Genomic DNA, 14614 nt, shown 5'->3' with positions numbered 1-14614 from the left:
CGTTCCCGGTTAACTTGTAAATTCCTAAAGGAATACGATGTTTCTAGGAATGAATGCAGACTTGCATTTTGGGTTTTACTGTTTGCTTAGCTTAGAATTTTCCTTTAAGAATGAGTATCTTGAAAACCCAAATTAGATAAGTGATATACAACTTCCGTAGGCCTCTAATCAGCTTTTAAGGTAGATATTTTTGAAAGTACGCAACTTTAAAATCTTGGAAAACTGGCAGTTTCATTTCTATGTACCATATTTTCCTTAATTATTTCATTTACATTTTTAAATTATATTATCTTTAAGTGTTGATATTAAAATGCATAATGAATCTTTAACTGTTACCTCCTCAGTAAGCCTAGAATCAAATTTAAGAACGTCATCTAAATGACCACTGAATGTGCTCTAAAATTAATTCTTTGGATACAAATCAGCTATATTGTCTTCACATACTATATTTTAAATTAAATTAACAGACTAAAATCATTTGAAGAGTAAAAATGTCACTTAAGTTTAAAATTAAAAATCTTTTTGGTTACTGTAATAATGTTTAAAGGGAAGTAATTATCTTTTATTTTGGTTAGATAGGAAATGATTTAGCAGTTCTCTATTGTTGTGACAGTGCTTCTGTAAGAAGTCAGAGGACACAATCCTGCTTCCACTGGCTGTACCTCATGTAGGGGTGATATAATGGTATATAATACAGAGCTTTATGGAGTTCACAGTATAGTATCCATGGTTTAATAGTTATCACAAAGGTGGAGTGAACACTATTTTACTTAATTTGTTAAACAAATCTCATGTAATTGTTGCCTTGTTCTATATTATCCTTGAATGCAATTAAGTCCACATACTGTAGTGATGTTTGTGCTCTGACCTACCCATGCCCAACATGAAATGTATTATATTGTATACAAAAATAACATTGTAGTTAACTTAGAGAAGATGTAAATAAAAATGAGAGAAGGGTAAAACAAGCAGAATGATTACATTCTTGTGTTTGTTATATGCCAAAAGTGTAGAATAATCTTTTAAAATGTAACACACTAATGTACCTTGTACAGCATCTGATTTAAAAGGTGCCTTAAGTTTACCATGAATGCTTTTTTCTGTACACAGATTATGTCCAATGTATCATTTTTAAGTAAATAACCTTATTTTAGTACATATTAGTAATGTGTTTTGTATTTACTATAAGACTTCTTCATGAGTATGTACTACCTTGGAAACCATTAATACATAACCAAGTACTTCTCTGCTTTTAAAATACTGTATTTGGTTCAGTCTTTAAATCATTGGATAAGTTAACAATGGTTATTAACAGCTTTAATCATCTTTCTTAGTGATGCTCAGAGTTGCATGGTGGACTACCGTCAATCATCCAGTGCCTTAAATGTGGGCACAATACTAAAATCAGTATTGGAAGAAAAATAAAGCCAGCTTTTAAGAAACTGGCTTTGCTTGATCATTTGATCTTTATTTGTGTTTGGGGATAGACCTTTTAGGCATATGTTGCCTATAGAGGTAAAAATCTATTTGTCATTCTATTTGTGAATCTATTTGAATTCACACAAACTCTTATTGCCAGTACAAATAATTGGGGCTGTCGATTAATCACAGTTAACTCACACAATTAACTCAAAAATTACAAAAATTAATCACGTTTAATCACACTGTTAAACAATAGAATACCAATTGAAATTTATTAAATATTTTTGGATGTTTTTCTACATTTTCAAATATATTGATTTCTACTACAACACAATAAAAAGTGTACAGTGCTCACTTTATATTATTTTTATTACAAATATTTGCACTGTAAAAATGATAAAAGCAATAGTATTTTTCAATTCACTTCATACAAGTACTGTAGTGCAATCTCTATTGTGAAAGTGTAACTTACAAATGTAGATTTTTTTTTGTTACATGACTGCACTCAAAAACAAAACAATGTAAATCTTTAGAGTCTACAAGTCCACTCAGTCGTACTTCTTGTTCAGCCAATCGCTAAGACAGACAAGTTTGTTTACATTTACGGGAGATAATGCTGCCTGCTTATTTACAATGTCACCTGAAAGTGAGAACAGGTGTTCGCATGGCACTGTTGTAGCCAGCGTTGCAAGGTATTTACGTACCAGATATGCTAAACATTCATATGCCCTGTCATGCTTCAGCCACCATTCCGGAGGACATTCTTCCATCCTGCTGATGTTCATTAAAAAAAAATAGTGGGTTAATGAAATTTGTGACTAAACTCCTTGGGGGAGAATTGTATGTCCCCTGCTCTGTTTTACCCACATTCTGCCATATATTTTATGTTAAAGTAGTCTTGGATGATGACCCAGCACATGTTGTTAGATTTAGGAACACTGTCACTGCAGATTTGACAAAATGCAAAGGTACCAATGTGAGATTTCTAAAAATAGCTACAGCACTTGACCGGTTTAAGCATCTGTAGTGCCTTCAAAAATCTGAGAGGGATGAGGCGTTGAGCATGCTTTTAGAAGTCTTAAAAGAGTAACACTCCAATGCGGAAACTACAGAACCCAAACCACCAAAACAGAAAATCGATCTTCTGCTGGTGGCATCTGACTCATGATGATGAAAATGAACATGCATCAGTCCACTCTGCTTTGGATCATTATCGAGCAGAACCCGTCATCAGTGTGGATGCATCTCCTCTGGAATGGTGGTTGACGCATGAAGGGACATATGAATCTTTAGTGCATCTGGTATGTAAATATCTTGTGACACCAGCTACAACAGTGCCATGCAAACGCCTGTTCTCACTTTCAGGTGACATTGTAAACAAGAAGTGGGCACCATTATCTCCTGCAAATCGTAACCAAACTTGTTTGAGCAATTGGCTGAAGCAGGACTGAGTGGACTTGTAGGCTCTAAAGTTTTACATTGTTTTATTTTTGAATGCAGTTTTTTTTTGTACATAATTCTACATTTGTAAGTCCAACTTCCATGATAAAGAGTGCACTACATTACTTATATTAGGTGAATTGAAAATACAATTTCTTTTGTTTTTTACAGTGCAAATATTTGTAATAAAAAATAAATATAAAGTGAGCACAGTACACTTTGTATTCTGTGTTGTAATTTCAATCAATATATTTGAAAATGTAGAAAACATGCAAAAATATTTAAATAAATGGTATTCTATTGTTTTTTAACCACACAATTAATCGCGATTAATTTTTTTAATCGCTTGACAGCCCTACAAATAATATTAATTAGAAAACCAATTATAATTTTGTATTTTTACTTGAGTGAAGTTATCGTAGTAAACTCTTGTCCTATGGGTTCCAAAAGTGGCCAGTGGTATATAATACTTAAAGCTGAGTCCTTCTGGACATTTCCATCAATCCAAGGAGCAACAGTTTATATCTCAGATAGAATTGTCCTTTTTAACAGCTAATATTTATGGTACCTTGAAATATAGAATCATAGACATGTAGGGCTGGAAAGGGCCTAGATATGTTGCCAATATCTTTGATTTTTAATAAGCTGCAGCTACTGTAGTGTGGTTGATACTTAAGCTGTTCTGTTTTACCACATGGCATTAATGTTGGCTAGGGCGAGATTGTGTTTTGTTTGTGAATAGTATTGAAAGGCACAATGAAGAGGCTGGCTTTTAGTGAAATTTTTGATGAATGATTTTAATTTTGTTTTGATTAATCAGTTATAACTTCTCCCCCCCCCCCCCCATGGTATTTGGCCTTTTGGCCACATTGTGGTATTATATTTTAAAGTTTTGAGACTCCTTTTGGAAAAATGTTTGTTTTCTCCATAACTGATATAACCTAGTGAATGTTAATTTCTCCACTTACTAATATTATCCCTTGCCAATAATAGATACAGAACTCTTACATTTTTGGTATAAGTTTTTTGGCCACCCTTAGAATTTTAATATAATTAAACTTGTTACTGTCAGCAAAAATTTGCTTTAATACTTAATAATTTTGAAAAAGCATGTGAGGCACTGTGAAGCTTGGCAACCATGGACAATAATGTCTCTGAAAAATGTATTGTACATGTGGAGAAATACACTTTGAATAACTCGTGTGAAATTGTGACTGAAATGAAGTCATTGGCGAAGCTCCCATTGACTTCAATGAGGCCAGGATTTTACCTGGATTCTCTAAGCCATATCACTGCTGGAGATGATGAGTGGGATAGAAAGGAGACTTGAATCTACTTCCTTAAAAGTGTCTGGGTCACCTGATTTAAATGGCCTAACTGAAAGATACCAGCCCTGTCATTGATGCTTTTGTCTCCCTTTGTACTTTCTCACCCCCACTTGGTTTTCTTGTACTCTTTCCTCCCCCCAGTTCAAAATATTCACGCAGTATTTTGCACAAAAATGAGATTAGATTACTTGTCAAACGCACAGAATAAATGGTGTATTTTCAGTCTTCAGTGTATTGGAGACAGCAGTACAGAGAGATGCTTACAAACCCACCAGTGAGTTAATTTATAAACAGTTAAAACTGCTAACGTTCTGGCTTGCCTTATTCCAAGAGACATGCAGAGGCAATGGTGCAAAGGAGTGCTTTCATGTGATTATTATACGTGTTGCCAACTGGTACAACCTATCTTCACTGCAAAGGGGCACAGTCAGCTATGAAATTAAGGTTTGAAGAGCAATACATGGACCTGTTTTTAATAATTCTGTAGTCTAATGCTTACAACTAGAGCTGGTCAAAATTTTTCCGATGGAACAGTTTACCATCAGAAAATGCTGATTTGACTAAATCTGTGTTTTGTCAGAATTTTTGAAACATTTTATTTTTATAAATTTGAAATGTTGCACTTTGATTTCATCATTTTGATTTATATATTATATTTATAATTTATAATGTAAAAGCCAAAACATTTTGACCTTATCAAAATGAAGTATTATATGTAAAAATCAGAGATTTGACTTTTCATCCCAATTCAGGGTGAAACTAAATTTTGAAATCTTGGAATTTCCCTCAACTCTAACTTACCTTGGGCTGAGATACTGCGTTCAATGCGTTAACTCATCACACAGAAGAAACTTAATAAAATCTCATTTCTCTGAATTCTATATGATGCTTTAAGTAGTCAAAAACAAATATGTCTAGAAAGGAACATGGAGGTAAATCTAAGAGTGCTATGTTAAAAACACACAACAGAATTTACATGCTAACAAATCAGAGATCAGGCAGTAATTGATGGTCCACTGTATCTGTGGGAAGATGTTGACTAATGAGCAATGGCACACTTCAAGTTTTAAATATTAGAAATCCACCCATAGTTGTTCCAGGTGGGCTACGTTTCACTATAGAGCCCTGCAGCAGTTCAAACCACACACTCTCCCCCTTCTTCAGCTCTGCCATAGCAAAAGTGGTCTCAGAGCTTCCAGTTGTCTCCTTCTGACTACTTGACAGAGTCATTCTGTGCCCACGGCCAAAAACCAGCTGCCCTAGTGCAGGTCCTGCACTAAACTTCACATTGATAACAAACATGTAGACACCATTTTGAGGTGCTTTGAAGTAGCCCTGTTCGGGGAAATAGCTGTTACCATAATTAAGGTATGTTTCATTAAACCTCAGTGCTTTTACTTCATCCCATTCTTCGCAGAATCCAACGTAGAATGCCACGGATGAATCTAGAACGACACGGGGAGAGGAACAGTTTTAATTCCTGCAACTCTTTCTGCACTTGCTCCCCACAGGTAGGTAGTGGAATAAAGCTTGTAATTATGATTGGCACATATTTATTTGTGTTAACTTGTATTATTAAATGAAAATATTTGAAATAAGATTGTGCTCACAATGGGAATCAAAATGGGTCAACAGTAATATATCCATATCTGCTTCCTTTGGGTCTTAGGAATCATCTCTGTTTGATTTAATGAGGCGCCATGTTCATAGTGGATAGGGCACTGGACTAGTGGGTCACAAGATCTAGGTTATATTCTTGGCTCTGCTGTGTGACTTTGGGCAAGTCACTTTACCTCTCTGCACCTCTGCTTCCCCTCCTACTCTTTGTCTCTGTTTCAACTGTGTGCTCATTGTGTCTATATACCAGGGGTCTCAAATTCAAATGACCACGAGAGCCACATGAGGACTAGTTCACTGGCCCAAGGGCCGCATCACTGACACACACCCCTTGCTGCCCCCTGCCCTGCCCCCACTCCACCCCTTTCATGAGTCCCTGCCCCCATTCCAATCCCTTCCCCGAAGTCCCCACCCCAACTCCACCCCTCCCTGCCCCCAGAGGGGGCATGAGGGGTGTGGCGGAGGCTCAGGGCAGGGAGTGCAGGAGGTGTGCAGGGTGCGGCAGGGGCTCAGGGCAGGGAGTTGGGTGTGGGGTGCAGGAGGGGTCCAGGGTGCAGCAGGGGGCTCAGGGCAGGGAGCTCGCGCAAGGAGTTGGGTGCAGCAGGGGGCTCAGGACAGGGGGTTGGGGGCAGAAGGGTGTGGGATGCAGCAGAGGGCTCAGGGTAGGGGGTTGGGGTGTAGAAGGGGTGTGGGATGCAGCAGGGCTGGGGGGCAGAAGGGTGTGGGATGCAGCAGAGGGCTCAGGGTAGGGGGTTGGGGTGTAGAAGGGGTGTGGGATGCAGCAGGGGGCTCAGGGCAGGGGGCTGTGGGGCAGGGTGCAGGAGGGCTTCAGGCCAGAGCCCGAAGCCGTTTACCTAGAGCGGCTCTGGGGAGGTAGTGTCGCACGCCAGGGCAGGCAGCCTGCCCTAGCCCCGCCAAGCAGCTGGAACCATGTCCCTGCAGCCCCTGGAGGAGGAGGGACGCAGGGCTCCGCGCCTCCAGGTACCTCCCCTGAAGCTCCCATTGGCCACGGTTCCCTGTTCCCAGACAATGGGAGCTGCGGGGGGTGGTGCTTGGAACCAGGGCAACACACAGAGCCCTCTGCTTCACACACACACACACACACACCCCAGCCGCAGGGACGTGATGCCAGCCGCTTCAGGGAGCGTCGCAGGGCTCAAGGGGGGCAATCCGCTGTAGTTTGCTCACCCCTGGCCTGGAGGTAGGCCGGGGGGGAGCGCGCTTGGCAGGCCACAGGAAATAGCCCCGTGGACCGTGTGTTTGAGACCCCTGTTTTAAGTCCTTTACTGGAAAAGATTATCAAATTAAAGCAAGGAGTTTGTATTACCTTTGTATAGGGCAGTGGCGAGACCATTTCTGGAATACAGTCTCCAGTTCTGGTGTCCACACTTTAAAAAGGATGTTTTAAAAAATTGAAAAATATTCAAAAAAGACACAAGAATAATCTGAGGTCTGGAAAACATGCTTTACGGTAAAAGGCTTCAGAAGCACAATCTATGTAGTTTATCAAAAAGGTTTAAAAAATGATTTGAAGGTGGTCTGAGTACATAAACAGGGAAAAGATATCTGATAGTGATCTTTAGTGTAGCAAATAAAGGAATAACAAGCTTAAATAGATGGAAGCCGAATTCAGACTGGAAATAAGGTACAGTAACTCCTCACTTAAAGTCGTCCCGGTTAACATTGTTCTGTTGCTAATCAATTAGGGAACATGCTCGTTTAAAGTTGTGCAATGCTCCCTTCTAACGTCGTTTGGCAACCGTCTGCTTTGTCTACTGCTTGCAGAAAGAGCAGCCCGTTGCAGCTAGCTGGTGAGGGCTTGGAACCAGGGTGGACCGGCAGCCTCCCTATCAGCTCCCCGCTCCCCTAAGTTCCCTGTGCTGCTTCCACCCAGCAGGCTACCAATTGCAGCTGTGTTTCTCCCCCACTGCCATGTGCTGCTCCTGCCCTCTGCCTTGGAGCTGCTCCCTGAGACTCCTGCTTGCTGTGCGGGGGGGGGAAGGAAATGGGGGGCTAATGTCAGGGTGTCCCCTTCCCACCCGTTCCTCCACCCTTCTTGCCCCATCTTCCATAGAGCAGGGGGACACGCCAGGACTCAGCACAGAGGGAGCTTGCAGCAGCTGGTCTCAGCAAGCTGATCTAATTAACAAGGCAATGTATTTAAAGGGAGGAAATGCGCATCTCTCTCTCACACACACCCCCTCCCTCCATTCCTGCTGCCTTGCAGAGTGAGATAGTTAACCCTTGAGGGCTCAGACAATTGTTAGTTCATCATTTAGCAGTAAGCGAAATATCCCACCCTCTGACTCCTCCACCTCAACCAAGCTTCACAATCGGCATCACTGTGTACCAGTATTAAATTGTTTGTTTAAAATTTATACTCTGTGTGTGTGTGTGTGTGTGTGTGTGTGTATATATATATGTATATATATATATATGTCTTTTGTCTGGTGAAAAAAATTTCCCTGGAACCTAACCCCCTCGTTTACATTAATTCTTATGGGAAAATTGGATTCGCTTAACATCATTTTGCTTAAAGTCACATTTTTCAGGAACATAACTACAATGTTAAGTGAGGAGTTACTGTACACATTTTTAACAGTGAGGGCAATTAAACATTAGAATAATTTACCTAGGGATGTGACGGACTCTCCATCCAGATTTGGATGTCTTTTAAAAGGATATATCTAGCTCAATCAAAAGTTACTGGGCTTGATTGATGAACTACTGGGTGAAATTCTATGGTCTATGCTATGCAAAAGGTTAGACTAAATTATCAGAAATGGTCCCTTCTGGGCTCTATGAATCTATAAAGAAATTCTTCTTACCAGCAGAGGGCACTGCAAGAAAGCATGATAGAAAGGAACCTACAGAATCAGTGCCAAAAGCAGTCAGTAAACAACACATTTTAAGTGATGAGAATCTTAAGTCCCATTCAGAGCTTGTTTACATGGGGTGATGGGGAGAAACAGGTAAGTTTTGGTGAATCAACTAAAGGTATTAAGTTAAAACACATAAAGTACATCATATTAAACCCCTGTGTGGATGCTCTCACTTAAGAGTAAAGTGGCTTTAATTCCCTGTAAATAATCTTTGAAGGATTAAGTTATAGCAAACTAAAGCCACTTTACTTGATTCACCTTAACTTTCCTGAGTGTCCCATGTATGCAAGTTTGAAGTCCTTACTCAGGAAAGCAAGAGATCTTTCAGTGAGATGAGTTACAGAACAGGCTTTTAATTCCTTATTGAGTTGCTCCCATTCTTGACATTAAAAAAAAAAAGTAAAAACGTGCTTGATGAGTCATTTGAGGTTCTCAGTGGAAAAATAAACAGGCTTCCATTAAACGATTCTTCCTGCTGCACGTCAAAACCTGTTCTCAATTACATATCTTATTCTGAGGAACACATTGCATGAGTGTGAGCAAGGTAAATAATGCAGCTAAAATGTAAGAACAGAAGTGTAACTGGGGTCAAAAATGGAACAGTGCAGGTAAAAGACAGCTATCATTTGTTGTATGCAGTGTAGTTGTAGCCATGTCAGTCTCAGGATATTAGAGAGACAAGGTGGGTGAGGTCATATCTTCTATTTTATTTAATATCTTTTATCTATCATTTGTATCAGTTTTATTTTAATTTAGCTCTTAATGCCAATTTGCAGTTGGGATGTAACAGAGCATTCAATTTGCTGAAGTCCTGGCATTTGAAAAAGAAATGTGCATTTATGTACTTGCACAGATAGCTGCACATTTTATTTAAACAATAGTATAATAAAGTGTCACCTACATTTTGCTCTCATTGGGAAAGTGATTAAATCAATAACCTTGGAAATTATGAGGCTGACTGCACCAAGGTACAGCACCAGTGTGAGTTAAATAAGAAAAGTGCTGTGTCTCCTGTTCTGTCCTGCTGGTGAACATTAAGTTCACCTGAAATTACTGATCCATGTAACCTCTTTGCTTATTCAATCTAACTGCATTTTTACAACATTCTTAACTGGGCTGGCCTGAAAGTCTGGCTGGTACTGTGACCGTGGCAATTTCATATCTTGAGCTGGGATCATCACACACGCAACACTCTACAACTCTGGCAGGTAGGATTCGTATGTGCCATTCTTGCATTGCCCCAGATGAGCTGGCTGTGGGGATACATGGTTAACAATCATGGTGAAGCAGGTTTGTAGTAAAGAGGAATTGGTAATCCATGATGAAGTGCTAGGTAGAAACCTGTGTATGAATCTCTAACATGGACAAGGAATATGCTTCCTTTGGACCCAAGCTTCCCCACTTTGCTCACTCAAGTTACCCAATTACGTTAACACGCCTGTTCCTGTTAGCAAGGTGAATAGGGTTTGGCCCTTTTTGTTCCTCCCAGACTCAAATAACGATGGAGACTGAGCCAATGCTTGGAGACCCAGCAGCCTCATCCTGACTCAGAACAAAAAAACATTTCAGTCATCACCAGCAATTGCAAGCAAAACATGGAGCTTTTAATGTTAAGGGCCAGTTACCCAGCCGTTGTAAATCTGTAACTCCACTGACTGCAATAGATCTGCGCCACTTTATACCAGCCAAGGAGCCAAATGCAATATCAAATCTTTGATTGCATTGAGACACCGACCAGCTCTCACATTATATATACACCTCTACCCCAATATAATACGACCCGATATAACACGAATTTGGATATAACGTGGTAAAGCAGTGCTCCGGGGGGGGGGGGGGGCAGGGCGGCGCACTCCGGTGGATCAAAGCAAGTTCGATATAACGCGGTTTCACCTATAACACGGTAAGATTTTTTGGCTCCCGAGGACAGCGTTATATTGGGGTAGAGGTGTACCATACACCTGAAGCATGCTATGAGTCTCAGAAACAAGCCACAGGATTGGGAGGGGGAGAACCTACCTTTTTCCAAAAGCTCAGCCTCTATTTTATTTCTTCCATTTATAGTTTGCATGTGTTCTCTGTTCTCATCAGTCTGTTTCTTGTCTCTCCTTTTTTGCTTCTCATGACCTTTTTGTTGCCTTCTCATCTTTTTGGTCATCATTGACTGAATCTTTGTAATGTCCAGACTTATGTTTGAGGCAACTAATTCTTCACTACTTCCAAACAGTTTTTGAAAAATCTGTAGATGGTCTTCAAAACTCTGTTTGATGGTTACTAAATCTGCCCTCAGAATCTCCACTGAAATGTTGAGTGGTTCCACTAGATTTATAACAGTATGATTGCAGCAGTTATTGTTATCGTCCCTCCATGACTGATGCCTCTTGATGTCCATACTTAGATGTTTGATCTCTTTTTTTAGAGTCATGATATCATTATATACTGGATTATCCACGATGTCATCCCTGGAAGCCTCATGGTTAGGCTCCATATGTTCTACGTTGCTGTGTGGGCTCTTGACTTCCTCCAGAGTGTTTTTTGTTTGCTTTTTATGTTCGGGATGTTTAGGGACATTCTGAGCATCATGGTTACTCTCACGACCCATCTCCAGGAAATTAAATCTCTTTGTAATGGATTCTAAAGTTACATTTTGCTCTTTGAGTTTATCTGAGGTGTGTCTGAGAGCTTCTTGCAGTTGAGCTACTGATGATATTAAGGTGTTAGGGTTTTCTTCAGACAAGACCTCCATAATGTCTGCTCCCAACAAGGCCTCTAGTGCTGTTTCATGCCGCATTGCATCTTCCAAAAGAGAATTGAAAGAGCTATTGAGATACTTGATGTGGCCATGAATTTCCTCATCTTTCTTCTTCAGGAAGCCAATATCTTCTGACAAAATCTTAATCTGTGATTTAAGATGAGACATGCTGTCCATCAGTTGTCTGCTTTGCTCTTGTTGATAACCAAGAGACTGGTGGATAGAATTAAAAGCCGTGGACAGCTCTTCAATTTCACTCCTCAAGAGATCCTTGGAAGATGTCTCTAGGTGTTGCACTTCCTTTAAGTTTAGCTGGGTATTCTCTAGGGAACGGGTGATATTCTTTTGATGATCTTCTAGTATGTCAATGTCAGAAGATATTTTCTCGCAATTGCACTCTCTCATGTACTTCAATAGATCCCAGTGGCTTTCTTGAAGATTTGAGAGGGTATAGTTGAGCTCCAATATCTGCCTTTCCAGAGCTTCTTTGTTCTCTTCTATAATAAGTGATTTCTCCATTAAGGCTACTCTAAACTCCTCTGATTCGTGCTTTGACTTGGATTTTAAGTCCTTAACCCATGTATCTAAAATAGTAATATCCTCAAAGGCCACATCTGACTCCATGTACAGTTCTTTAAGCTGTTTTGCATGCCCTATCACGGTCTCATTGAGTTGCCTGATGGATAGCCAGGTAGCTTCATCTTTGTTGCCACAGTATAAGGACAGTTCTGTTAAGTTTCTGTTCAAAGTCTCAAGTTCATCTTCAAGGTTTTCTTGCTCTTGTTTTATGTCTGTAATGTTACTGTTCAAAGCTAATAAATGGGACTGCTGTATCTTATGATACCTCTTGAGCTTCATATCAGTATCTGCCTTGATCATGGTGAGATTGTAATGAATGGTAGTCTGCTGCATGTGTAGATGATTACCTATTTCCCTTTTCAGCTGGTCCACTCTCACTACATTTTCTTGAACTTTCGATTCAAACTTAGTTCCTAGCTCCTGGAATTCCTTCTTGGGCACGGTGCTTTCTTGGAATTTCTCTATGCTTTTTTTGTTGGCCTCCACATCCTTGGACAAGTTTCTTACCATGCTGGAGAGGTTCTGTAAGCTTTTATTGAAGTTTGCCCACATTGGGTTAAAATGTTCCTTCAGGAAACTCTCCACATGAGGGAACAGCATTTGCTGAAGGAGCCTTTCAGGCAGTTCTGTAACACAAAATGAAATTGTACAACACAAAATCTAAGAAATGTTCCTATAAAACTAAAGGGGATAATTTAAATGATGTTTTGGGAAAATAAACCTTTCCAGGCTTGGGCTAGATTTGGACAAGTCCCTCCAGGTTACTGGCTAAGTATTTTTCTGTGGTGACTGGCACAATATCCCCCAAAAATCTAAACTTTCCTTTAAAAGAGAATTAAGCTTCTAATACTTATGGTTAAGGCTGTGAGTCTGTCACAGAGGTCTTTGTTCTGTGACTTTCTGGGACCTCCGTGACTTCTGCAGTGGCTAGTGCGGCAGACTGGTGAGCAGTGAGCAGCTCAGGCAGCCCCTGGGCCAGCTGCACTGACCACTGCAGGGGCAATCTCGGGCCACCATGCCCCCCCAGCAGCAGCTGGAGTTTGGGTGTGGGAGGGGCCTCAGGGCTGGGGCAGGAGGTTGGGGCGTGGGATGGGGTGAGGGCTCTGGGTGGCACTTACGTCAGGGGGGCTCCTTGGAAGTGGCGACATGTCCCACTTGGGGCGGGGGCAGTGTGTGGAGCCCCCTGGCTGTGCCTCCACTTAGGAGCCGAGGGACATGTCAACACTTCCGGGGAATGGCATGGAGCTGGGTTGGGAGCCTGCTAGCCCTACCAATCCCGCCCCCCAGTACCAGCAGGGGTCCCTGACCACCCTCCCCCGAGAGCACCCACGGCACCCCTGGGCCTCCTGCTGCCCCAGAGCACCCTAGTTTTAGTTAGGGGTATATAGTACAAGTCATGGACAGGTCATAGGCCATGAATTTTACTAAAAATACCCGTGACTAAAACATAGCCGCACTATGGTCGGAAAAATAATCTTCCAATTTAAACTGAGCATAAGTCAATACAGTGTTGTCTTTGAGCCTGCAGCCACTTTGAAACAATAACTCTGAGAGGTATGAAATGCCCTGTTCATCTAAGAAGCATGTTAACTCTGAATTTATTATGATAATTTCTCAACTGGCCATTTTAGCAACACCCCCCACAAGTTAATATGTGTATCCCACAGTCCCATAATGCCTTCCCCTCTGATACCTACCATGCAACTGTGTCAAATACAAAATTATTCAACACACTGAAATCTGAAAATTTAGGGACAGCATAAACTAAAATGACTTTAATAACAAACACAAGGAATACTCAAACTTAAATATTACACTGGGCCTGGGTAGCATCTGCAAAGTAACCTATAACAGTATGTGATATCTTCTGTACTTGATGGTAACCAACTCAAACACTGATCCTTTCTCATTAAGGAACCAGATTCTAAGAACCCATGGCTCACTAGTAGGTATGTATGGAGTACAGGCTGGTTTGGAGAATTCAGACACTCACTCTTATGTAACTTCCACCAATCTGGAATTCAGTATAATGTGTACACAATGACTGTGCAAAAATTTATACAGTAAAGGGAGGAAGGTGAAGGGCGCAAAGGGAAAATAAATTAACTAGTAAATGTAAGGAGCATGCTTTCTCTTACACATTAAATTGCTTTTCCTGATACCCCTTCTTCAGCCATTGTGGCATGTAAATTACACTAAGTTATGCCAAATAAATTCAAATTAAACTATGCTGTGGTTTACACCCACTTTACACCCCAAGCTGTCACGGTAATTTGGCTCAGAGACTTCCAGCATATCTGGATTTGGCCCACTCTAAGCATGTCTATTTTTTAATCAGATGTGTGATTGCAGCATATGTAGCTATACCTTAGTGACCTTTGATCTAGCTAGCACAAGTACCAATAACAATGAAACTGTGGCAGCCCAGACAAACCTGCCTGCGACATTGGGTCTGTATTCAAGCATCTAGCCTGTGCCACCAAAGTTTCACTGCTATAGTTTGAGATAGTTTAATCAAAGCTAACACAAGTAGGTTTCCACATGCTGCAATCATATCTCTGCAGTGTAGATATACCTTAAAAATTGAAGTAAAG

The 14614-nt window shown here is 40.7% G+C and overlaps 1 protein-coding gene across 2 annotated transcripts in view; it reads right to left on the bottom strand.

Annotated features, from left to right (window-relative positions):
- Positions 1 to 3709: 3709 nt before the first annotated feature.
- The window catches only part of MMRN2 (multimerin 2), a 48410-nt gene continuing 37505 nt past the window's right edge, over positions 3710 to 14614 (bottom strand). For both annotated transcript variants that reach the window (XM_045025890.1, XM_045025891.1), the window contains 2 exons: positions 10709 to 12646; positions 3710 to 5635 (listed from right to left, as the gene is read on the bottom strand). In XM_045025890.1, coding sequence (XP_044881825.1) covers positions 5250 to 5635; positions 10709 to 12646 — 2324 coding nt within the window. In that variant the 3' untranslated portion in view covers positions 3710 to 5249. The remainder of the gene's footprint in view (positions 5636 to 10708; positions 12647 to 14614) is intronic.

This window comes from Mauremys mutica, chromosome 7, assembly GCF_020497125.1.
Source record: "Mauremys mutica isolate MM-2020 ecotype Southern chromosome 7, ASM2049712v1, whole genome shotgun sequence".
NCBI classification, from domain to species: domain Eukaryota; kingdom Metazoa; phylum Chordata; order Testudines; family Geoemydidae; genus Mauremys; species Mauremys mutica.
This window is presented reverse-complemented; position numbering and strand designations above follow the sequence as displayed.